At 36.2% G+C, this 24,459-nt stretch overlaps 1 protein-coding gene across 1 annotated transcript in view; it reads right to left on the bottom strand.

Annotated features, from left to right (window-relative positions):
- Nucleotides 1–12,569: 12,569 nt before the first annotated feature.
- NDST3 (N-deacetylase and N-sulfotransferase 3) overlaps nucleotides 12,570–24,459 on the bottom strand; it is a 222,077-nt gene continuing 210,187 nt past the window's right edge. The window contains exons 13-14 of the mRNA XM_023220033.1: nucleotides 16,204–16,306; nucleotides 12,570–14,173 (exon numbers count right to left, since the gene is read on the bottom strand). Of these exons, the coding sequence (XP_023075801.1) occupies nucleotides 14,054–14,173; nucleotides 16,204–16,306 (223 nt within the window). The 3' untranslated portion in view covers nucleotides 12,570–14,053. The remainder of the gene's footprint in view (nucleotides 14,174–16,203; nucleotides 16,307–24,459) is intronic.

Here is a 24,459-nt window from a genome sequence, read left to right as displayed (position 1 = left end):
CGTTTATGTAAAACTTGATGAAACAGAATCGCATGAAACAAGTTTTTATGTGGCCACTAGATGGCGCTATTATGCTATTATTTAGGTATATGTTTGCACTCCTTTGAATTTGTTACCTTGTTATTGAGGTATGTGTTTAAACCCCTTTGAATTAAATACATTTGTTTATTGTGCATGAATGTATTAATGTATATGTGGATAATAACATGAAAATGTTAGCATATCTAGTATCTCTAAAAGCCTATCCTCTGGACTCTAGTTTTATATGATGAATAAATATCTACAATGAATATTGAAAACTTCAGGTTCTACCAGAAAGGAACAACTTTCTCCAGATGTGTATTCTAAACATACCATTGGAATACACCAAACCTTTTAAATATGTGAACTTGATATATGGATTTTTAACATACTGAATTAATCAATTAGAGATTTAATTCATTTCCTACTGTCTGAAGTAGTTAATACACTGTTAATATGTATCAAACTAGACAATGATTCTGTTGGAGAAATAAAATATTTCTGCCCAGTCTACTGGAGGGCAAGAATGTAGTCATATTCATCTTACTTGCAGTACTACTTTGGAACACACTCAATGAAACATTTGTTGGGAAATTGTACATAATGTACAGAAGGAAAAATGAATGCAGGGTAGTACATTTAAGCAAAACTGACAAACTTTTTTGAATGCAACTTAGTATATTAAGGCAAAGATGACTAACTCTTTTGGCCTCAGAAACATCTTACCTCTGTCTTTGCCAAAAGGTTTAAATTAAGTCTCCCCGCTACAGTAGGACTGTATTTCAAGTTTTATAATGGAAATCATTTCAGAGAGAAAATTCTACGGCAAACTTTGAAACTAATTCCTATTAGTATTTATAACTGGAATAGGTCTTCACTGTCTCTACCGAAAAATACAAAAATTAGCCAGTTATGGTGGCAGGTGCCTGTAATCCCAGCTACTGAGAAGGCTGAGTCATGAGAATCACTTGAGCCTGGGAGGTGGAGGTTGCAGTGAGCCGAGATTGTGTCACTGCACTTCAGTCTGGGTGACAGAGTGAGACTGCATCTCCAAAAAAATAAAAAATAAAAAATGTAAAATAAAAGACTTCAGATGCTATATGAGAATACTCCAATTTAAGTTAAATGATGAGAACACATAGGCACATAAAGGGGAACAGTACACACTAGGCCTACCTGAGGGCGGGGGGTGGGAGGAGAGAGAGAGGATCAGGAAAAATTACTATTGGTTACTAGGCTTAGTACCTGAGTGATGAAATAATTTGTACAACAAACTGCCATGAAACACGTTTACCTTTGTAACAGACCTGCACATCTTGCACATGTACCCCTGAACTTAACATAAAAGTTTTTTTAAAAAAAGAGTACAGATACATGCTATGGCTGATACATGCTATAGATGAAATGCAGAACCATGTCACTAAGTGAAAAGAAGCCAGACACAAAGTACTACATACTGTACGATTCTATTGATATGAAATGTTCAGAAAAGGCAAATTTATAGTAACAGAAAACAGATCAATGGTTGACTGGGGCTGGGTTGGGGACAGGGCTTATCTTCAAATGGGCATAAGGAATCCCATCTGTCAGCCTTCTATCTGGGTGTCAGAGATCTTCTGATATCAGATTGCCATGATGGCTCTTCAATCCCATGAATGACTCAGCAGTTATGAGATGTACACTTCACCTGGGTGAGTTTTACAGTATCTAATCATACAGCCTCAAAAAGTCTATTTAAAAAGTCATAAAAGAATAGATTAATTTCTGCCTTCCTGGGACAGTGCTCAAGCAGCCTTTCCATATTCACTCTTTAAAGTTCGCTCTTTCACCATGTATTCTACCTGTAACCTGTTTCTGGATTCTGCATGCTAACACTGCACTGAGAACTGTGCCTCTTTATTCAGGAATATGATTGGTCTATAGATTTGTTTTCTGCCATCTTTGTAAAGTTTTAAACAAAAAGTTTAAAATAAATGTCATACTTACACTATAGAGAGAAAAATAAATATATTTTATCTCCAAATGAAGAATCATTTAAAAGACCTCGAACTTAATATATAAGATGTTTTAGTAGTTATTTCTTAATTATATAAGTAAAACTATAGAAAACTAAATAGAATAGAACCAGATAAGTGACTTCTGTATTTCTCTAGTTTAAAACCCTTTTATCAGTATGATAATTTATGTAAATGGACAGTATTTCTTAGAAAACAGAAGGTCCAGAAAGAGATCTCTGGAATTGAGAACTTACATTTGATAAAAGCCATACGAATGTTTAAATACTCATCATTCTTTACAGCACTGAGCAGAACTTGACTAAGAAGGTAAATTATATAACATGAATATAACACAAAAGGGGTTCTGAAAATAATTATTTATAGTATCTTTTTTTTGTTGTTGTTGAGAAAGAGTCTTGTTCTGTCACTCAGGCTGGAGTGCAGTGGCAGATTTCGGTTTACTGCAACCTCCGTATCCAGGGTTCAAGGGATTCTCCTGCCTCACCCTCCCGAGTAGCTAGGATTACAGGCCTACGCCACCAAGCCTGGCTAATTTTTGTATTTTTAGTAGAGACGGGGTTTCCCCATGTTGGACAGGCTGGTCTTGAACTCCTGACCTCAGGTGATCTGCTTGCCTCAGCCTCGCAAAGTGCTGGGATTACAGGTGTGAGCCACGGTACCTGACTACAGTTATTTATAGTCTCTAAGGGAGATAGTAATAATGGTGATAACTAATGTTTATTGAGTACTTAGGTGCTCATTAACTCATTTAATCCTAACAATTGTATGAGCGCTATACAATTATTGTTGCCAATTTACAGAGGAATAGATTGAGGCACAGAGAAATAATGTAATTAACCTAAGATTTAGAGTGGATTTGAATGCAGTTTCATTGGCTCAGAGCCCATGCTTTTAACTGGTGTTGTGTGTAAAGGAAGAAAAATGATACTAGGTATAAAATCAGTCTGGGCTTTGCTACTTGTGTGACCTTGGGAAAGTTATCTATCCATTCTAAACCTGTTTCTTCATCTGTAGAAGGAACTCAGCAATATCTTCCTTTTGATATTGTTGTTAGGATAATGTATAAGAATTATCTGGTAATTATTATTTCAAAGAGGTTTTTTTTTTGTCCTACATTTAATAATTATTTTGCTAATTTTAATTATTTAAAATTGAATTTATTTTTTGTTATTTAGAAGAAAGACAGTTGTAAGTCTTTGTATGATTGGGGAAATATATATTTTTGTTAATCAAATTTATTGATTTTTATAAAAAGTTATACTTTTTTCTAGCACTTAAATATAAGAATATATGCTATGTTAAAACTGTCATCTGTCTTGCTTTTCCAGTTACCTATTGTTAAATTAATTAATTCAACAAGTATTTATTGAGCATTTATTATTTCAGAGACTACACCCAACGATGTGGGGATACATTGATGAAAGAAAACAGGCAAATAGTTTGCCTTCAAGAAACTTACTCAAGTAGGAGAAGACAAAAGATCTAATAAAATTGGTAAATTATACAATTAGTTATAAGATTATAAGTGCTATGGTTCAAAAAAGATTAGTTCGGAATAATAGGAATCAGGAGTCAGGGTAGGGAGGAAGGGGTGAAATTTTATATAAGGTAGTCAGGGTAGGCCTTATTGAGAAGATGACATCTGAGCAAAGCCTGAACTAAAGTGTAGAAGTTGGCCACGTTGCTATTTGTGGGCATGTCAACACAAAGGTCTTAAATAAGATTGTCAGCAAGGGAGCCAGTGCAACTGTTGCAGAACGAGAGAGTTTGAAAAAGAGGAGCTGCAGTTACAAAGGTGATGGATACCAAATCATGTAAGGCCTTGCAGGCCACTATAAGGACCGTAGCCTGAAAAAGAGAGCTATAGAAGGAATTAAAGTACTTTGATTTAATTTGTAAAAGGATTACCCTGGATGTTGGGTTGACAACAGATACCTGGAAACAGGTATAGTACAGATACCTGGAAGCAGGGAGGATAACCAGGATAAAAATTATGGGATCTTTTTTTTTTTTGAGACACATTCTGGCTCTATCGCCATGTTGGAGTGCAGTGGCGTGATCTCGGCTCACTGCAACCTCCGCCTCCCAGGTTCAAACGAGTCCCCTGCCTCAGCCTCCTGAGTAGCTGGGACTACAGGCGTGTGCCACCACACCTGGCTAATTTTTTATTTTGAATTTTAGTAGAGACGGTGTTTCATCATGTTGGCCAGGATGGTCTTGATCTCCTGATCTTGTGATCCACTAGCCTTGGCCTCCCAGAGAGCTGGGATTACAGGCATGAGCCACCCGGCCTGGCTGATTATGGCATCTTAGAATGAGGTGGCAGCCCTGGATTTGGTGAGAAGTGGTTGGTTTTGGATAGAAGTAAAGATTGAGCCAATAGGATTTCTTGACAGATCAAATGTGGGGCTTGCTAACCAAGGGATTCACTATCCTATAGTATTCACAGTTCATGCCTACACTCAAGGAGATAGGATCATATAAGGGCATCATCACTCTTAGAGTGTGTCTACCACAGAGTGGAATAGGTCTTTTGGAGGAAGATCATAATCCACAGGTGTGCCTCACCTGCAGACTCAACCGTAACTACATCACTGTGCGTACAGTGGATCATCTTAACTGAGGCAGGGCCTATCACTAGTCTCAAACCCTAGCTGATTGCCCGTTTTCTCTGAGTATTCATTGTTGCTAATTGGACCTGGAATATAATGCTTATGTAGTGAGTAAAAATTCCATAATTCACAACACAACCTGTCCAAAATATAACTTCCTTTAGTTTTTTTTTTTTTTTTTTTTTGAGACGGAGTCTTGCTTTGTCGCCGACTGGATTGCAGTGGCCGGATCTCAGCTCACTGCAAACTCCGCCTCCTGGGTTTACCCCATTCTCCTGCCTCAGCCTCCCGAGTAGCTTTTTAATAATTGTCCCCATTCAAGATATGATTCAGAACTTTAAAGATTTTTAAATATCTTGTAGGAAAACCCAGCCAAATTCAAGATTCTTCTCTCCATTTCTTCCAAAGGTGGTCATGGCAGTGGACATGAAGTGGTGGGTAACATCCGGCCTCAGCCATCATCTCTCCTCTGCTGGCATTGGATGCACCTCAACAGGTTCAGTCTTTGTAAAGTGGTCTCTAGATTCCACGGTCTAGGCTCCTTTCATGGCCTGTAGTCATCGATCTGTGACGGTTATTAAGTGCCCTCTTTGTCCCAGCTGCCAGGTCACTTTGGATTTAAAAGGCTGTTCTTAGTGATTCCTGCAGCCTATCTGGAGAAATGAAACTTTTATGTGTTGTCCTGTGCCACTGTGGAATCTGTGCAAACCAAGGCCATCTATATCTAGGATACCACGAGCTATCTCTACTACTTGGAGGGACGGCCTTCACCATTGTTGGGCAGACTACATGGAGGAGGTTGCTGCTTTGCAGAGTTTTAAATGGAAAGTAGGGCACAGCTTTCCCTACTGTTTAATCCTCAGACTTAAAGATCTCTCATCCTCCATTTTTAGGGCTCAGTTTGGTGTCCAGGAGGAAGGCAGGGGGAGAAGAAACCCAAACTTGTATTTACCTCTCTTTTCCTCTTTGCAGTATTCCTGCATCTCCAGCCGGGCAACTCCATTCTGGGAGTAGAGTGGGAAGGTGGTGGAGGGGAGGTGTAGTCTGGTTTCCCACTTATTTTCTTTATAGCCTATTGTTTATGGTGTAAATCTTGGCTTTAGGTACTTGAATTACTTACAACTCTCATGCCAATGGCTCTCATACTTTTTAGTTTGGGGATCTTTTTACATTCTTAAACATTATTGAGAACCCCAAAAGGCTTTGTTTATAAAACAAAAGCATTAAATTTATTGATCCTATAGATAAATTTATCAATATTATAGATAACTATATAGATAATATAGTTATATTTTTTAATATTTAATCTATTAGAAATTAAAATAAAGAAATTAAAAAACATTAAAAAATAACAAGAACAAACCCGTAATAAAGCTATAGTTTTAATGAAAAAATAGCTTTATTTTCCAAAACAAAAGAAAATGAGGAGAGTGGCATTGTGTTACATTTTGGTAAATTTCTTTAATGTTTGGCTTAATGGAGATTGGATTCTCCTATCTATTTCTGCATTCAATTTATTTTGATAGGTTGTTTTGTTGAAGTATATGAAGAAAATCTGGCCTCATCCCCATATGTATTTGGGAAAGGAAAGTATATATTTATATACCCATATGTGTTTGGGAAAAGAAAGTATATATTTATAGCATTTTCAGATAATCGTGGATATTTTTCTTTGATACTAGATTAAGAATTGACAAGTGCTATTGTCTTAAAGGATATTTGCAATGTGGAATCTGAAAGAAATCAATGAACTGTTCATATTGTGCTACATTAAAATCTACTAATTTATCTTACTCTGAGAATAGACTTTTCACTATTATAACAATTATGCTATGTATATTTATACTGTGTATACTATGTATATGTGTTTTGTGACCTCATGCATTGCTTTTTTGGAAAATGGTTTACTTATGCAGATCTTTCAAACATTGACACCTTTCATTATATAATGTTAGAAAATTACACTTTTTAATATCACCACCAATCTCATCAGAAAGATCTTTAAGTATGAGTATGCTGTGAAGCTCATGGTAGCAATACAAGTTCTACAAAATTCTAATTTTTACTTGAAAGCTGAAATTTTATAATTGGCAAGAAATACTGTCAATTGTTTTTTGTTGAAGTGACAGGCTCACTTCTTTCAGTTTTAAGAAAATATTTGCTAATTGCTCAAGTCTGAATAACCATAATTCTCTGTCATTCTTTCAAGTAAAAAGTATGTTACATGAATAAAGTGGCTAGTTCCACTTGCAACTCAAACAGTTGCTCAAGGGCTTTTTTTCAAGACAATCACCTACTTCAGTATGTGGCAGATGTGCTTTAGGCACACTTCACATTTTGTCATACAGAAGATTAAAAAGCATATACTGTAGTGTGGGAATGTAATAATATTAATAATTTTACTGTTTTGTCAAGTCATAAGTGACACTGACTGTTTTAAACAATGAATGTGTGATGATGAATACCATAGTACAGATTAATTCTACTGCCTTGATTTATGCTAAAGCACCAGCAGTTTTACCCATTATTGTTATCGCACAGTTGGTAACAATATCAACACAATGACGAAGGCATATAATGAATTCACATTATTATAAAAATCATTTTGACCTTGCAGACCCCCTGAAGAGGACTCAGGTCTGCTCAAGATCCACAGGTATATTTTAAAACTATTGTACTGTAGTGCTGAGACTACACCATGGCAGAGGTCCTGTTTATTAGTTAATCTCTTGGATAATATCCAGTATCTGATGCTGCTTAGATTTCTTGCTTCTGTGCTCCTCCTTTTGGACACAGTTGGTCCTGAATATTTACAGTCTTGGTCTTTAAAGTGATAAATTATTGTTAAAAGTATAGCAATTCATGCATTTGGAGATAAAAACTCAAATACTTTTCCCTGGTCCAGTACTCTAGTCCCACTTATCAAAGGCAACTTGCTTTTACCATTTGTTTAAGCTCTGCTGATTATCTTCATAATTCCAATTACGCTTTTACCTTAATTTCTTAATTTGTCAACTTTAAGCAGTATCTATTGGCTCCCCACATGAGGAGGAGACATTTAGCTCATTTATATTACTGCTTCTTACATTCTTGCTTATTTTCCTAATTTTTAAGCATGGATTTATGTTTTTAGCTCTTCTTTTGGTTTTGTTTGTGGCTTTAAATAAATGTCAATTTCTGCTAAATTTAACACAGGCCAAGATGACTGGGGTGACTGATCTTTGCAGGTAGATCCCAAAGAGAAGTGAGGGAGACAGGTTGAGCTATTCAATCCGAATTTCTGCTTTCAATTTTACCACTTAGATAATTCATTGGTTCCTCCTCTATGGGAGAGTAGATCAGAGACAGAATCACATGTTACAATAATTGATCTACTGGCACATGGTAAACAAAGCAGGGAGAAAAGCATTCCTCCTCCTTACCAATGATCACATGTGACTTCCATTGACAGATGCATAAATTGAGATCAGAAAAGTCACCTACCCAATGTTACATAGTTAAGGACAGATGTTGAATTATAGTCCAGTCTATCTTTTTTGCTATTCTGATTGTACTGAGGACATTAACTGGGAATGAAAACAATATGGTTTTCTCAGGATGATCATAGGCAGGAGGGATAATTTATCAATATTATATTTTCATAAAGTTTTATTGTTTCTATTTTGTATTTATTTATTTATTTACTTATTTATTTCTCAGACAGAGTCTTGCTCTGTCACCCAGGCTGTAGTGCAGTGACGCAATCTTGGCTCACTGCAAGCTCTGCCTCCTGGGTTCACGCCATTCTCCTGCCTCAGCCTCCAGAGTAGCTGGGACTACAGGCACCCACCACCATGCCAGGCTAAATTTTTTAATATTTTTGATAGAGACGGAGTTTCACCGCATTAGCCAGGATGGTCTCTATCTCCTGACCTCATGATCCGCCTGCATCGGCCTCTCAAAAATTATTAAAAATTTGTCAGTTTATTCATTTATATGTGAAGCAAGCTTTGTTTTTGATAGTATATTTGTTTTGTGGGCTTTTAAAAGTTTTGTTTGCTTTGAAGGATATAAAGTAAGTTCTGAAATGATACACTAAAGCACTAGGAGTATATAGCATGTTGAGCTTGCATTTCTATTTAATGTGGTTGAAACTGAAAAAAATTTAGATTCAGAATATTATTTATCAAATAGAGAAGACTCATCTTTGGTCCAACTGTATAAATTATGCATAATATTTAAGAGCAAGGTCTGGTTTCCATTTCAGTTGTTGATTTGAAATAGACCATTTTGGCATCAGAAATGCAGACAGCAGGCATTTTCTACACTTAATGTATTCCCTCAAAAAGCAAGAAGCAGCTTGATGTGGACGGTTTTATGTAAGATTTATCACGGATTCTGGGTGCTTTGGAAATATCTCACATTTTATTCAGTGTAATTCACTTTTCTGTATGGTAAAATGTGGGCAAATACATTCTTTCTAACAATATCTTGGAGACTTTATGCTGTGAGCATTTAATTTGTAAAATTTGCTTTGACTTCCTTGAAAGGGATTGCTAAGTAAATGTGATGACTGATTTTATGTGTCAACTTTGACTGGGTCACAGGGTACCTAGATAGCTGGTGAAACATTATTTCTGTGTGTGGCTATGATGGTGTTTCTGGATGACATTAGCATTTCAATTGGTAGATTGAGTTAAGCAGATTACCCTCCCCAGTGTTGATGGGCATCATTGGATCCATTAAGGGCATGAATAGAACGAGGTAGAGGAAGGTCCAGAACTCTGCCTGGCTGCTTGAGCGGAACATTGAACTTCTCCTGTCCCCAGTGCTCCTGGTTTTTAGGCCTTCAAACCCAGATTGCAACACTATTGGCTCTCTGGCTCTCAGGCCTTTGAACTACACCTCTGGCTTTCCTGGGTCTCCAATTTGCAGATGACAGATCATAGGCCTTTGCATCCTCTAAAATCATTTAAGCCAATACCTTATAATGAGTCTTTATATATGTGTGTGTGTGTATATGCATGCTTATATGTATATATATATATGTATATGTATCTGCCACTAGTTCTATTTCTCTGGAGAACTCTGACTATAATATAATAAATGAGATATTTGACTTGACGCTGGAAAGTGAATTTTTTTTTTAACTTATTGATACTAAAATTTTTTAACTTATAGATACTATTCATGATTCCTCTTTCTCTAAGAGATGCTCCAAAGGAGATGGTGAGCATGTAACTAATTCCTACTTTAGTGATTTATTAATTTTTGTATTTATTACTTTTGGGAATAGACTGAGAAGTGATAGATACATAAATATGAGGACAGTTACAGGATTAATGGAAGAAGATTCAACTTATTAGTTTCAGTACTAACAAATAAGTGAATAAATTTTACTCTGTAACATTTATTAAGAGCACTGAGTATTTAGAGAACTCTTATAGACAACAAATTAGGGACAATAAATGGCAAGAACTGGTAACAGCACTGGTTTGGGGAGAAGTGGCCCTCAAATTCTGTTAGGTATCCTTGGCCACAGGTGAAAGACTTACTCGAAGTAGACTGCAGATTTCTGGGGGGATGGAATCAAAGTGAAACCATGTGTCTTAGAGTTCTCCAGAAAAGCAGAATTAATAGGAGAGAGATATGTACATGTGACTTATTATGAGGGATTGGCTCACATGTTGAGGCTGAGAAGTCTCATAATCTGCTGTGCAAGTTGGAGACTGGGTGGTTAATGGTGTAATTCAATCTGAGACTGAAAGCCTGAGGACCAGGGAAGCCAATGCTGTAAATCACAGTCTGAAGGCAGAAGATGAGATGAGACGTTCCAGCTCAATCAGTGAGCCGCATGTGTGGGAGGCAAGCCTGTGGGGAATTCAGCTGGTGCCCCAAGATAGGTTGGGTTGCAATATGTGAAAAGCTGATGTCTAGAAAAGAAAGGGATTGGGAGAGAGAAAAGAAAATTTGTGGAGAATGAAGATAAATGGCTAACTTTACACTCCCCAAATCCCCCTCCCTCCTTTTTTTGCAGAGATTGTTTTGCTAGATTTTTAAAAAAGAGAGACAAACACCTTTTAAAACTCTGAAGAAAGAAATGGGCCCATTGGTGTGGAGCAGAACAGAATACTGGGAGTAAGAAATGCTATAATCATTCCTGTTCTCAAGTCCATTCAGTAACAACTGTGTGATTCTCTTATTCTCTTATTCTAGGGTCCCATAAATGACCTAGGGGCTGCGTTATATTGATTAGAAGTAAAAAAAAAAAAAAAAAAAAAAACACTATAAGTAACATATAAATTTAGGAAGAGAAGGATCTGTGAAAGGTTTTATAAATATAGGATGGATATATATCCTACTTGAAAGCTTTCTATCTCTTCATTTTGAATTATGTTAATGGTATCTATGTTCTGTAATCACCTCCCACTCACCCCCAGGCTAAAACAATAAAATACTTACTGATTCCCTAAAATCACCAGGTCCAAACTCTTCGTTTTCCTATCAGTTTATTGTTGTACATATGAGGTACCATGCTACTATCAGAATTATATCCAGGTTTTTTATTTTAAAAAACTCAGAGAAAAAAATGTTTCCAATAATTTTCATTCAATGTGAATGACAAGATTATAGCTATAAACATTGAAATAACCATTTCATTTCTTCCTGAGGAAGTTTCATATTTTAAACAATGAAAAAGGGAATTCTATACAAAGCTAATTTTAACTCAAATTATCTCTCATTATTTTCTCATATGTATTTATGTTACTTTCAGATTAGCATATTAACTAGTTGGAGTACATAATGTGGAAAGTATGCATGTCCTCTAGAGTTTGATGCTGTCTTCAAGACACATTGAGTGGTCAAAAATCCTTTCACAGGTTTGCTGCTCTAGCTAGCATAATACATGTACTTGTGAATGAATAAATTTTGGTAAGATCTCTTCCTTTTTCTCCTGTCTTTATACGAACATGGAGTATGTTTTTGACATCTATTTAAAAGGATGAGGTGTTTCGTCAACTCGATTTACCTAAACAAAATTTGCCATTAGCAGCTTTGCTTAGCAGTTCAAATGTATATCTTACCATTAAAGCATAAATGTATCAGTTTTTCTTTTCTTTTTTTTTTTTAATTAGAATAAATGTCATGCCAAATGAAAACATGACACTGTATATAACTGCTGGGGCCTATTCTCATTATGGTTAACCTTCCTAAACCAGTTTTCTTAAGTTGGTGGAGATGGAAGACGATAGTAATTTTCCCAGCATGTCTGGCATGTGCTGCTATAAAAGAGACAGCAGTAAGCATGAAAACTGTGTTTCCCATATTTGTCCAGATGACTTTGATTTTGCTTTTAGAGTCAAGAGTCTTAAAAACTGGTGATTTTTCCAATTCTTTCTGCTAATAGTATATTTAAAAATTAGCATATTCTTTAGTTACATGAAACTTTTAAAAAGTTAGTAATTATAACGTACATTTAAACATTTATAGTAAGTAGATCTCACAATTTGTTTTCTAATTAGTAATTGATAGTTTTACCCATTATAATGACAATGAAAATATTTTTACTATAGGTTGTCCTCTCATTTTTTTCTAATCATAGCTTTGATAATATTTTATGAAGGCTTATAATCATAGCAGGGAATTAATTTACTACTTAAATTTTATGTATATGTACAGTAAATTTAAAAATTAAGTAGTCTGGGCATGGTGGCTCACGCTTGTAATCCCAGCACTTTGAGAGGCCAAGGTGGGTGGATCATGAGGTCAGGAGTTCAAGACCAGCCTGGCCAACATGGTGAAACCCTGTTGCTACTAAAAATACAAAAATTACCCGGGTGTGGTGGTGCGTGGCTGTAATCCCAGCTACTCAGGAGGCTGAGGCAGGAGAATCACTTGAACCCAGGAGGCGGAGGTTGCAGTGAGCCGAGATCACATCATTGCACTCCAACTTGGGTGACAAAGTGTAACTCTGTCCCCGCCTCAAAAAAAAAATTAAGTAAATGTTAACAGGACAATAAGTATGATGTATTCTTTTCTTTTTTGAAAACTTTATTAACCATGTATATCATTTACAATTTAAATGTAAATATATTTCAAGAGCATAACTTGCTCATCTTTGTACTTCCTGCATTTAATTTAGTAGCTAATCCTTAATTGTACCTATGAACTGTTATCTTCCACCAGAGTGATGGGTGAAATATTTTCAAAAATGGGACTCTGCTCTGCTTATGTTTCTTTGCCTTATATCAAAAGTATCACTGCAGATATTAGATTGCAAATAATATATTAATTTGTTTTTTGTTGTAAATCTTTACGTTACATAATTTTATTTTGAACTATCTGGGAAAATGCAATCTTTTTGATAACCTAAATGTAAATAGCCTAATCACATCATCTAGGGAAACTGTTTTTAGTTTTCATTTAATAGGTTTTGTTTTGGGGAGCATTAAATAAAAGTTATTCATATTTAAAAGTCAACCTGTTTCTGGAGATGACACATACCTCAGACTCTAGGCATGCATTTCTGTAGCACTAGTGAGGACTACTGGGATCGATTCACAGCTTATAGCAAGTGGACATAGAAATATCAATGATATGTCTTTAGACCTCTATAATTTCTCCCCTTCAGAGGATTCAGTCAGTACACTTTACCTCGTTATTTACTGTTTTGGTGTACTCAGTGTGTTTCTATTTACCACCCAACAGCTTTACAGTATATATTTCAGTATAACAATATGCTGTGATGGAAGAGTTAGTAATTTTTACATATATTCACTAGACCATGTATATGAAAACATCACTTTTGCTATAGCACTTATCTTTTTTTTGGTGCAGATAAAGCTCATATATTACGTTTCCACTCTGATCTAGCACAAATTATAATTTACAATTATTTCTAAATACTTAAGTGAATTTAAATTTTGGCAAGCATTTTTCATGGGTGTTATGCTTTTGACATTTTATGCTACATTGTGAAGTTTATTTTGCTTCTTGTTTCATAGGACAGTTTATAGAATAAAAGAATAAGAAAACATTGTACAGGCAAACAGTGGTCTAAAAACCTACAGAGACACAATCTTAGTTGATATATAAAAGTGTAAATATTACTATGAAATGGAACAGTTCTGCATTTGTGTTTGATATTTATGTTGGTTGCAATTGACTTCCACATGAGTGCACAGTAGTCTACAGTAATCCCACAGGCTCAGATATGAGTTAAGAGAAAGGCCACAGGCCTCAAGGCTTTAACACATACTTTTTCTTTTTTTCTTATCATCCACATGCCAGCACATGGAAGAAACTTTGTTCTTTGTTCTCATTTGAAGAGGTATATTTTTCAACTGCCTTTTGGTAGCTTCTGGAAGCTTTGGAAAAGGTGTGTTCTACATGGACGATGAAGTCTCGAGTTTTCTCTCAGTGCTATCTTACTTTCTGCAGCTCCTGTCTCAGCCAGGATGGCAGAGGCTGACCCAGTTTGTGCAGCAGCTTTGAGAGTTCCACATTGTGATCTCGATAGTAGCTTGACAGAAATGTCCTGCTCTAAGTGGAGAGGAGGAGAAAAAAGTACATTTTATTTTGTTTATTATATTTCATACACTTTGACTATGTTGAAATAACTATCAAGTATACCAGATCTGGATTAAAATTTGTATTAGCATGTGGACTATTTATTTAGCACATCCTATGATATTTTACTGGCGGTCTTGGGTACTGGCATTTTTCTTACTAGGAAGAGGCAAATGGCATGGTGACAGTACTGCCCACTCTAATCCCTCCTACACATTTGTATTTTCAATGTGTAGGAGGACCTGTGAAGACCTCTTTACTCTTACCTCCTTTCTGGACATTATTTTCATGAAATCAGCCACTCCCTTAAATAAACCCAATATGGAATACTCAGTAACCTTGTTGAGAAGAAATGATATCCTGAAAAGTTGTGTTTTTCTTATCTTTCTCTACCACCAAATTTAATAAGGTCTGTGTTAGACCAGAGTAAAATAAAATGCTAAGAAAGCTATTCAGCAGTGTCTCTTAAACAGTTTAGCTTTAATAAATGTATAGGGAAATAGCTTTGACATAAATGTAGATGATATATTTTATATTACTTTCTTGAAATACTATAGAAATTGTATGTCAATTTCTTTTGGGAAAAGAAGGATTGTTTTCAAAGTGCTCTGAAGGTATATTGTAATAATCAGCCAAAGAAAATTGGAGTTCTGAAATTGCAGTTTGTTCATTAAAACAACAGAAACACCCCCCCTCTTCTGTATATGATTTAATTAAGAGTTTATTGAGGACAGACCCTGCATCTATCAGGTCAGGCACAAAAAAATAGTCCTCAAGGTTTTGTTAGATAAAGTATTCAAATAAGTTTAGCCCACCTTAGGATCCTCAGACCATCTTAGGATTCTTAGTTAATGTAATGTATTAATTGTGGGGGAAAAGTCCCAAATCATATTTTAATTTCTGAGATCTAAAAAATTTACAAATCAAAATCCACTTGCATGCTTATAATGAAACTATATACTAACTAGACTAATAATAAAAATATTATTAGTAAATCTTAATATATGTCAAGTAAGCATCAAAGTAAAAATGCGGGATATAGAAATGGAGAAAACTGTAGCATTAGGTGATTAATGCTACACTTAATCACTTAATCAGAGTGTCGCCATTCTGAATGGAATAAACAGGAAGTGCTGAATACATACTGCAAAGTGTGTATCTACATTCCCCAAAGCCTAAATTATCTGCTAGTAAGTTAGATGTTGGGAAATGTATTGCTTCTTTCATTTATTACCATATTAACAGCTCAAAACTTAGTATAGTGTATCAGTAATTTATATTACTGCCCAGGGCACACTTACTACAACAGAATGATTCAGGCAGTGAAAAAAATAGAATTTTTTTTTTTTTTTTTTTTTTTTTGAGTTAGTGTTTCACTCTTGTTGCCCAGGCTGGAGCTCAATGGTGCAATCTGGGATCACTGCAACCTCCGCCTCCTGGGTTCAAGCAATCCTCCTGCCTCAGCCTCCTGAGTAGTTGGGATTACAGGCACCTGCCACCATGCCCAGCTAATTTTTTCTTTTGTATTTTTAGTAGAGATGGAGTTTCATCATGTTGGCCAGGCTGGTCTCGAACTCCTGACCTCAAGTGATCCACTCAGCCTCCCAAAGTACTGGGATTACAGGTGTGAGCCACTACACCTGGCCAAAAATAGAAATCTTGGTCCTATTTTCACTTTTCAATGAATATATTTCCTGTCTTGCTTTCAGTTAACATTTATGCTAAAATTTTTGTGCAGGTATCATTCTTTTTGGAATAAGATATTATCTCTTTATTCTTTTTCAGAATGTCAAATTCTATTGTTTTCTTTTATTCTTGCATGACAGGTAATAATATATTGTGGGTAAATCAAAACAAGCAACCTACCTGTACTGAAAATGAAATGGCATTTTTAAGTTTTAGAAAGGCTGAATTTTGACTTTAACTAGTTTTTTAAGAAAATAGATGATATTGTTGCTTATCATTTTGCTGATTTAGTTTGTATTTTTAAGTTCTATGCTTACATCAGAGTCCATTGGAGGGTATTTTCTTCCTTTGCTCTTTCCAAGGCATTTTGTTTTACCTTCTTCCAGTAACTGACACCAGAAACCTTTGTGAGAATCAAACCTAAAAATATAAAAAATACACACAAAAAGACCAGAAAATCATTTTTCAACCAATTTATAAGAGATAATGACCCATGCATAAATATTTTACGTGGATAACAATCTATAACCAGAGAAACTGAATTCCTTTTTACTATATTCCTTTGCATAAAGTCTTTTGGCATACTTCTAAATTCTCAGTTCATCTGTCATATTTGTGAGTTTGCCAGGTTCCTACTAGAAAAACTGTCAGCAGGTCTCCTATTAATAGAAATTAATAAGGCTACTTCCTTCATCTGGAAGGAAAAAATGCATAAATTTTCAATTTTTTTTTAGGGTTTAGAAACAAGTCATTCTTTTCCTTTGTAGGGTTTAAAAACAAGTCAGTCTTCATCCATGTCTATGAATTTAGATGCTACTTGTATCATACAACTAGAAGGTAATAGAAGAGAAAAGGTTTCAGGATATCATGGAGTGATTACTTTTAGGATTCTCTAGCTATAATCCATTTATTTTTTTCAGAGCTACTTTCTTCTTTTGGTATGAGCTTGTTTTAAAGTAATAGCACCTATAAATGAATTTTTTTTTCTTTTTTTTTTTTTTGAGACGAAGTCTCGCTCTTGTTGCCCAGGCTGGAGTGCAATGGTGCGACGTCAGCTCACCGCAACCTCCGCCTCCCGGGTTCAAGCGATTTTCCTGCTTCAGCCTCACAAGTAGCTGGGATTACAGGCATGCGCCACCACGCCCGGCTAAGTTTTGTATTTTCAGTAGAGACAGAGTTTCTCCATGTTGGTCAGGCTGGTCTTGAACTCCGGACCTCAGGTGATCCGCCTGCCTCGGCCTCCCAAAGTGCTAGACACCCAGCCTAAATGAACTTTTTATGCCATAATTATAATAAACATAATAATAGCACATTAAATATACGTTTTCTCTTACCAAAATATTTCATATAACTCTCATTTGAGGTTTCATTCTAACACTTAAGGATGTGATGTGAAGGATTCTTCCCATTTTATAGCATTTAGCATACTGTTTGGCTCTCGTAAACATTTGCCAAGTATTAGTTGAACACAAAATGAGAAAGGAGAAAATGCTTGTCAAGGTTTATCTCGTACTATACTTCAATATTCAAGTCATGACTCAAGTCTAGGCCCCCTGATTCTAGGTTAAGGGCCTTTGCTGTTTTACTGGTCTCCAAGTAGGTTTTATATTATTATTCACTGTAAATAAAGCACTAATTTGTATGCTGAGATATAAAAGTGAAAGTAATAGTCAGCAATGATAATTCCTTTACATAGCTTTTGTTATTCAATAATTCTATCACCATTTTTCTTCTCAATTAGAATTATTTCTTCAGATAACGTTTTTCTTTTGCTTTTAGTCTGTTCTACTTCTAGGAATGCTACTTCTGACACTTTACTTACCATTACAATGTGAAAACCTGAAACACCTAGGGTGACAGTTAACAAAAAATATGTGCAATGACTGCACACTTAAAACTACAAAATGTTGCTAAGATAAATTTTAGAAAAAAAGGGATCTATACTATGCTCATAAATCAGAAGACTAGATATTTTAAAAATACCAAGTCTCTCCAAATTTATAGATTCAGTATGATTCCTATCAAAACTCCAGTGGACTATATTTTAAGTAGAAACAGAAAATTATTCTAAAGTACATATAAAAATGTAAAGGAAGTAGACAAGCTAAAACAATTTGAAAACAAAGAGCAAAGCTGGAGATCTCATACTATTTAATTTCAAGATTTACTGTAATTCTTGAAATTCTACAGTAATGAAGATTGTATGGTGTTGGCATCAGTGGACCAATGGATCAATGGAACAAAATGAAGAATGCAGAAATAAATCTACACATCTACAGTCAACTGATTTTCAAAAAATAGTTGTCAAGGTAAGTCAATGGGAAAGGATTAGTCTTTTAAATTGCAGAAGAAAAATTGGATATCCATATGAAAAAGCTGAACATTGACCCTTACCTCATGTTGTATATAAAAATTAACTTGAAATGTATTATTGAGCTAAATCTAAACTATAAAAATTTAGGCTAAAAACATATCTAAAATTATAAAAATTCTGAAAGAAAACATAGGAAAAAAAAACCCAGACAATTTTGCAACCTTGGGTTAGGGAAAGATTTCTTAGGATGAACCATAAGGGAAAAATAACGATTATTTTGAATTTATCCAAATTTAAAATTTTGCACTCATAAAGACACTTAAGAAAATGAACAGGGAAACCACAGACTGGGAGAAAACATTTGTAAAAAATATATCGAATGCAGAACTTGTATTCAGAATATATAACTCAATATAAAAGATAAAAATATCAATAAAAACTGGATAAAAGATTGGAACAGGCTGGGCATGATGGCTCATGCTGTAATCTCAACACTTTTGGAGGCCGAGAGGGTGGATCAGCTGAGGTCGGGAGTTCGAGACCAGCCTGACCAACATAGAGAAACCCTGTCTCTACTAAAAATACAAAATTAGCCAGGCATGGTGGTGCATGCCTGTAAAATTCCAGCTACTCAGGAGGCTGAGGCAGGAGAATCACTTGAACCTGGGAGGCAGAGGTTGTGTGAGCCAAGATCGCACCATTGCACTCCAGTCTGGGCAACAAGAGTGAAACTCTGCCTCAAAAAAAAAAAAGGAAAAAAGATTGGAACAGACACTTCACCAAAGAACACATGAATGATCAATGAACAAATGAAAATTTGCTGAACACTATTCATCATTAAGGAAATACAAATACAAATTACAAATGAAATAGCACTGTACCCTCAGTAGAATAACTGATTTTAAAAATATCCAGTGTTGGCAAAGACGTGGAACAAATAAAATTGTTGGTAGAAATTAAAAATATTACAGCCTCTTTGTAAAGTTTCTTAGAAATTAAAATACAGAACTACTATATGACCCACCAATCCCATTTCCCATTTCCAGGTTTTTACTCAAAGGCAGTGAAAATATATGTCCATACAACTGTTCACAGTAGCTTTGTTGGTGATAGCCAAAAAATGCAAATCACTCATGTCCATCAACCGGTGAAAGGATAAACAAATTGTAGTATATCCATAAAATGGAGTAATACATAACAATAATAAAGAATTGACTCCTGACAGATGTAGCAACATAGAGGAAACTCAAAAGCATTATCCTAAGTGAAAGAAAGTAGCTTGATGATTGTCAGGGGTCAAGGTGAGTAGAAAGTATTGACTACAGAGGAGCATGAGGAAACTTTTTGGGTTATATCTTTTTGTTCTATATCTTGATTCTGGTGGTACATACAACTGTATACATTTGTATTCTTTGAACTACACAATTACAATGGATTATTATATGTAAATTATACATTAACAAAGCACTTAAAATGATAGTATGATCTAATGTGTGTGTGTGTGGGTGTGTACGTGGGGGTGTACTCTATATGTAGTTAATCTTGTAGAATTTATAACTGTAGTCCTATGAAAATAATGCAAACCTAGATTTCTGCCTCTGTATGACTTTGTGTATTAGAATAATCACATTCCATTTATGTAAAGCCTGGTTTCTCATCATTATTAAAGCAATTGTGTCAGATTAGGGCACAACATTTTATGTTTTCATGCTGTTTATACTCTTGTTTGAATCAGTAAGGCAACTGAATAAATTAGTGTTATATACAGAATTACAAAGAGATCATTAATAAAGACCATATTATTTAAATAATCTGTACATGAAAGCCTTTGGGAAACACTAATACAACATTTCTGGAAGTCTGTGATTGATGTAATATTTTTCATTAACATTTTGCTCTTAGCAATTTTCCAAAATTGAATTCTGACTCATTTTAAGTATTCAAGTGATCAAAATTCAGAATCCAGACCAGCTATTTACTTCCCGCTAATATACCTTGCTGTAGATATGTAACTGGAACATACATGTGCTGTGTATTGAAATGAGTAGTCTTCTGAGAGAAAGTTTTTCTAAGAAACACTGAACTCCACACATGCTAAAATTAGGAATCAAAAGAAAAATAAGTTTTTATCTCTGCTGATTAATTAGATCTTATGCAGCAGGTGTCACGCTGGGCTTTACTGAGAAAAAAAACTTTCTGTGTGTAGCTGGCACCTAGCCTAGGCATCTGTATGCATACACTCATAGGCAATGGTATAAATGTGTCAGGATGCAAATGAGAAGGAGAAGCTAGAAGGGATAGCATGTTTATTTACCCAATGGCCCGAGGGACTGGGTCTGGTCCTTCATAGAGAACCATCATAGATAGATGAAGGGACTGCTATTCATTGAAGGTCTTATGAGTTTGGGGCAGAAGTAATACTATTTCAGAGCCCAAATGAAGAAGTGTAATAGAAGATGGAGAAAATTGGCCGGGCGCGGTGGCTCACGCCTGTAATTCCGGCAGTTTGGGAGGCCGAGGCGGGTGGATCACGAGGTCAGGAGATCCAGACCATCCTGGCTAACACAGTGAAACCCCGTGTCTACTAAAAATACAAAAAATTAGCCAGGCGTGGTGGCAGGCGCCCGTAGTCCCAGCTACTTGGGAGACTGAGGCAGGAGAATGGCGTGAACCTGGGGGAGATTGGGCCACTGCACTCCAGCCTGGGCGACAGAGCGAGACTCCGTCTCAAAAAAATAAAAATAAAAATACGAAGATGGAGAAAATCTCTCCACATCTGTTCAGAAAGCAGCAGTGTTTCTGTGAAGTCTGGTGGAAGAGCAAGGAAACAATCTTTTTATGTAAGCACTGGCAACCGTTATCATGGCTGGGCCCCTCCTTTCAAGGCCTTCACGCAATGAACGTTTTGGAGGAAGTGTTCATGTATTGTTTAGTGTTCGCTTCTATGGCTACCCTAACCTGGTGGTGGGGATACTTTGTTTATCATTGTGTCTCCAGAGTCATGCACGTAATAGTTATTCAATAAAATTTTGTTGATTTAAAGAGTAAAACAAGAATGGGTAAGAATGCTTCTTATGCTTGTATGGAATATCTTCTGGGGATGTTTAGAAACAACGGTAAAAGACTTGTGGGCAGGGGCACCAAGATTCTCCAATGATTCAAGCTCTAAACAGTGACTTTTTTTTTTTTTTTTTTTCTTTTTATTGAGTCGGAGTTTTGCTCTTTCGCCCAGGCTGGGGTGAAGTGGCGTGATCTCGGCTCACTGCAACCTTGAGCCCCCCAGGTTCAAGCAATTCTCCTGCCTCAGCCTCCTGAGTAGCTGGGGTTACAGGCATGCACCACCATGCCCGGCTAATTTTTGTATTTTTAGTAGAGATGGACTTTCACCATATTGGTTAGGCTGGTCTCGAACTCCTGACCTCAGGTGATCCACCCACCTTAGCCTCTTAAAGTGTTAGGATTACAGGCGTGAGCCAACTTGGCTGGCTGACATTTTTATATTAATGAAAACGTGACTTTATTTCTACCCTCGTGCAGGTTAATCGTACAAAACATTCAGATTACACTTAGAAGACTAAAGTGTGTCTGAAATGCCTTTACATGGAAAAACCATTTCTATGGGTGAATACTGAATTGAAAATAGCAATTCAGTAAATTTCAAAATCAAAATACCATCATTTAGATATTACTAATATAGGATAGGCATAGCAGTTGTTAAAAATCAGTTCTCTTCTGGCAAACATGTTTCTTATTTAAGGAATCGTTTTACTGATATGTATTTTATTTTAACAACTTTTTTGAGGTATTATTTACATATTGTTAAATATACAATTCAGCACTATTTAGCAAATTTATATAGTTGTATAATAATCACCACAATCTGGTTTTAGAACATTTCCACTATCCTTTGAAAACCCCTATTTTTGCAGCCCATTGCAGTCAATCCCTGCTGTCATCCCTAGTTCCAGATAAAGTCTTTCTTTCTTTATTTCTTGTTTTTTTTTTAGACAGAGTTTCACTCTTGTTACCCAGGCTGGATTGCAATGGCGCGATCTTGGCTCACTGCAACCTCCGCCTCCCGGGTTCAAGCAATTCTCCTGTCTCAGCCTCCGGAGTAGCTGGAATTCCAAGCACGCACCGCCATGCCCAGCTAATTTTTGTATTTTTAGTAGAGATGGGGTTTCACCACATTGGCCAGGCTGGTCTCGAACTCCTGACCTCAGGTGATCTGCCTGCCTCAGCCTCCCAAAGTACTGGGATTACAGGAATGAGTCACCATGCCTGGCCCAGATAAATTCTTTCTAACTCTACATTTGTTTCTTTTCTGAACATTCCTTCCCCACCCCCGCCCCTCAGTGTGGATATAACAAATCCATTCACCAGCTGAAGGACATTTGTATTGTTTCTAGTTTTTAGCTATTATGAATAATGGTATAATAATTTCCTTACAAGCTTTTATGGACTTAGGTTTTCATTTATTCTGGGGTGGATTCTTAGAATGAAATTGGATTGTTGGGTAAGATGCTGTTTAGTTTTTAAGAAACTGCAAAACTGCTTTCCAAAGTGGCCACATATTATGCATTACCATCAGTAGTGTGTGAGGATTCCAGTTTCTCCACACATTTGCCAACATTTGCGATATGATTTGGCTCTGTGTCCCCACCCAAATCTCACCTTTGATTGTAATAATACCCACATGTCAAGGGTGGGACCAGGTGGAGGTAATTGAATCATTGGGGCAGTTGCTCTTGTGACGGGACCAGGTGGAGGTAATTGAATCACTGGGGCAGTTTCTCTTGTGACGGGACCAGGTGGAGGTAATTGAATCATTGGGGCAGTTTCTCTTGTGATAGTGAGTTCTCATAAGATCTGATGGTTTTATAAGTATCTGGCATTTTCCCTGCGGGCACTCATTCTCTCTTCTGCCTCCTTGTGAAGAGTTGGCTTTTGCCATAACTGTAAGTTTCCTGAGCCTTCCCAACTATGTAAAACTGAGTCAATTAACCCTCTTTTCTTTCTTTCCCTTTCTTTCTTTCCCTTTCTTTCTTTTCCTTTCTTTCCCTCCCTCCCTCCCTTCCTACCTTCCTTCCTTCCTCCCTCCCTTCCTACCTTCCTTCGTTCCTTCTTTCCTTCGTTCTTTCCTTCCTTCCTTTCTTCCTTTCCTTCCTTCGTTTCTCTCTCTCTCTCTTTTTTTTTTTTTTTTTGCGTTTCACTCTTGTTACCCAGGCTGGAGTGCAATGGCACGATCTTGGCTCACTGCAACCTCCACCTCCTGGGTTCAAGTGATTCTCCTGCCTCAGCCTCCCAAGTAACTGGGACTACAGGTGCCTGCCACCATGCCTGGCTAATATTTTGAGTTTTTAGTAGAGATGGGGTTTTGCCATGTTGACCAGGCTGGTCTCGAATTCCTGACCTCAGGGTGACCCATCTGCCACGGCCTTGCAAAGTGCTAGGATTACAGGTGTCAGCCACCCCACCTGGCCTAAATCTCTTTTCTTTTTAAATAACCCAGTCTTGGGTATTTCTTCATAGCAGCAGGAGAATGGACTAATACAGTAAATTGGTATTGTCTTTTGGATTATTGCTATTCTAATGGGTAATATAGTGGTATTTCAATGTATTTTAATTTGCATATCTTTATGATTACATATTTATGAAGAAAAGTGACATCCAGTGCATGTGGAGATGGATGTTATTCATAATAAAATCTGAGACAACTTCCATAGCTCATTTTAAGGTTCTAGTTCTTTTTAAGGAAGCACTTCCTGTTAATATGCTATTCGCTATTAAAAATTCACAGTATTGTTTTTCTGTGGTTCTAACATCCTGTGCCAATATGAAGAGCTTAACAGGTTGGCAGTGTAGGTTCCAGAGATAATTGAGTTTCAATCCTGCCTCCTCAACTTACTTGCTGAGTGACTTTTGGCTTAACTTTCCTGTGCCCCAGTTTTTTTAATCGGAAAAAAATGGAGCTAATTGTACCTATCACATTGTGTTTTATGAAGAGAGATAGATATATGGGACATGTAAATGTATATTTATTTTGAACTGTTACAACCACTTAAAAATTTATCATAGAAATAAGAGTAGACAATTTTTTTCTTTTCCCTACTCAGCATTTCTAGGTATTCTTTCATGCCATCCAGAGAACCAACAGATTTTAGTTACTATGGCTACTATAATTTGCTAATAAGAAAGATTTAATTTAGTACATTTGTACTCAAATGTATCTACAGTGGGTAGGAAAACCGTTCATGGG

Source organism: Piliocolobus tephrosceles, chromosome 3, assembly GCF_002776525.5.
Source record: "Piliocolobus tephrosceles isolate RC106 chromosome 3, ASM277652v3, whole genome shotgun sequence".
Classification (NCBI taxonomy): domain Eukaryota; kingdom Metazoa; phylum Chordata; class Mammalia; order Primates; family Cercopithecidae; genus Piliocolobus; species Piliocolobus tephrosceles.
Note: the sequence above shows the minus strand (reverse complement) of the source record. Positions and strands in the feature narration are given on the sequence as shown.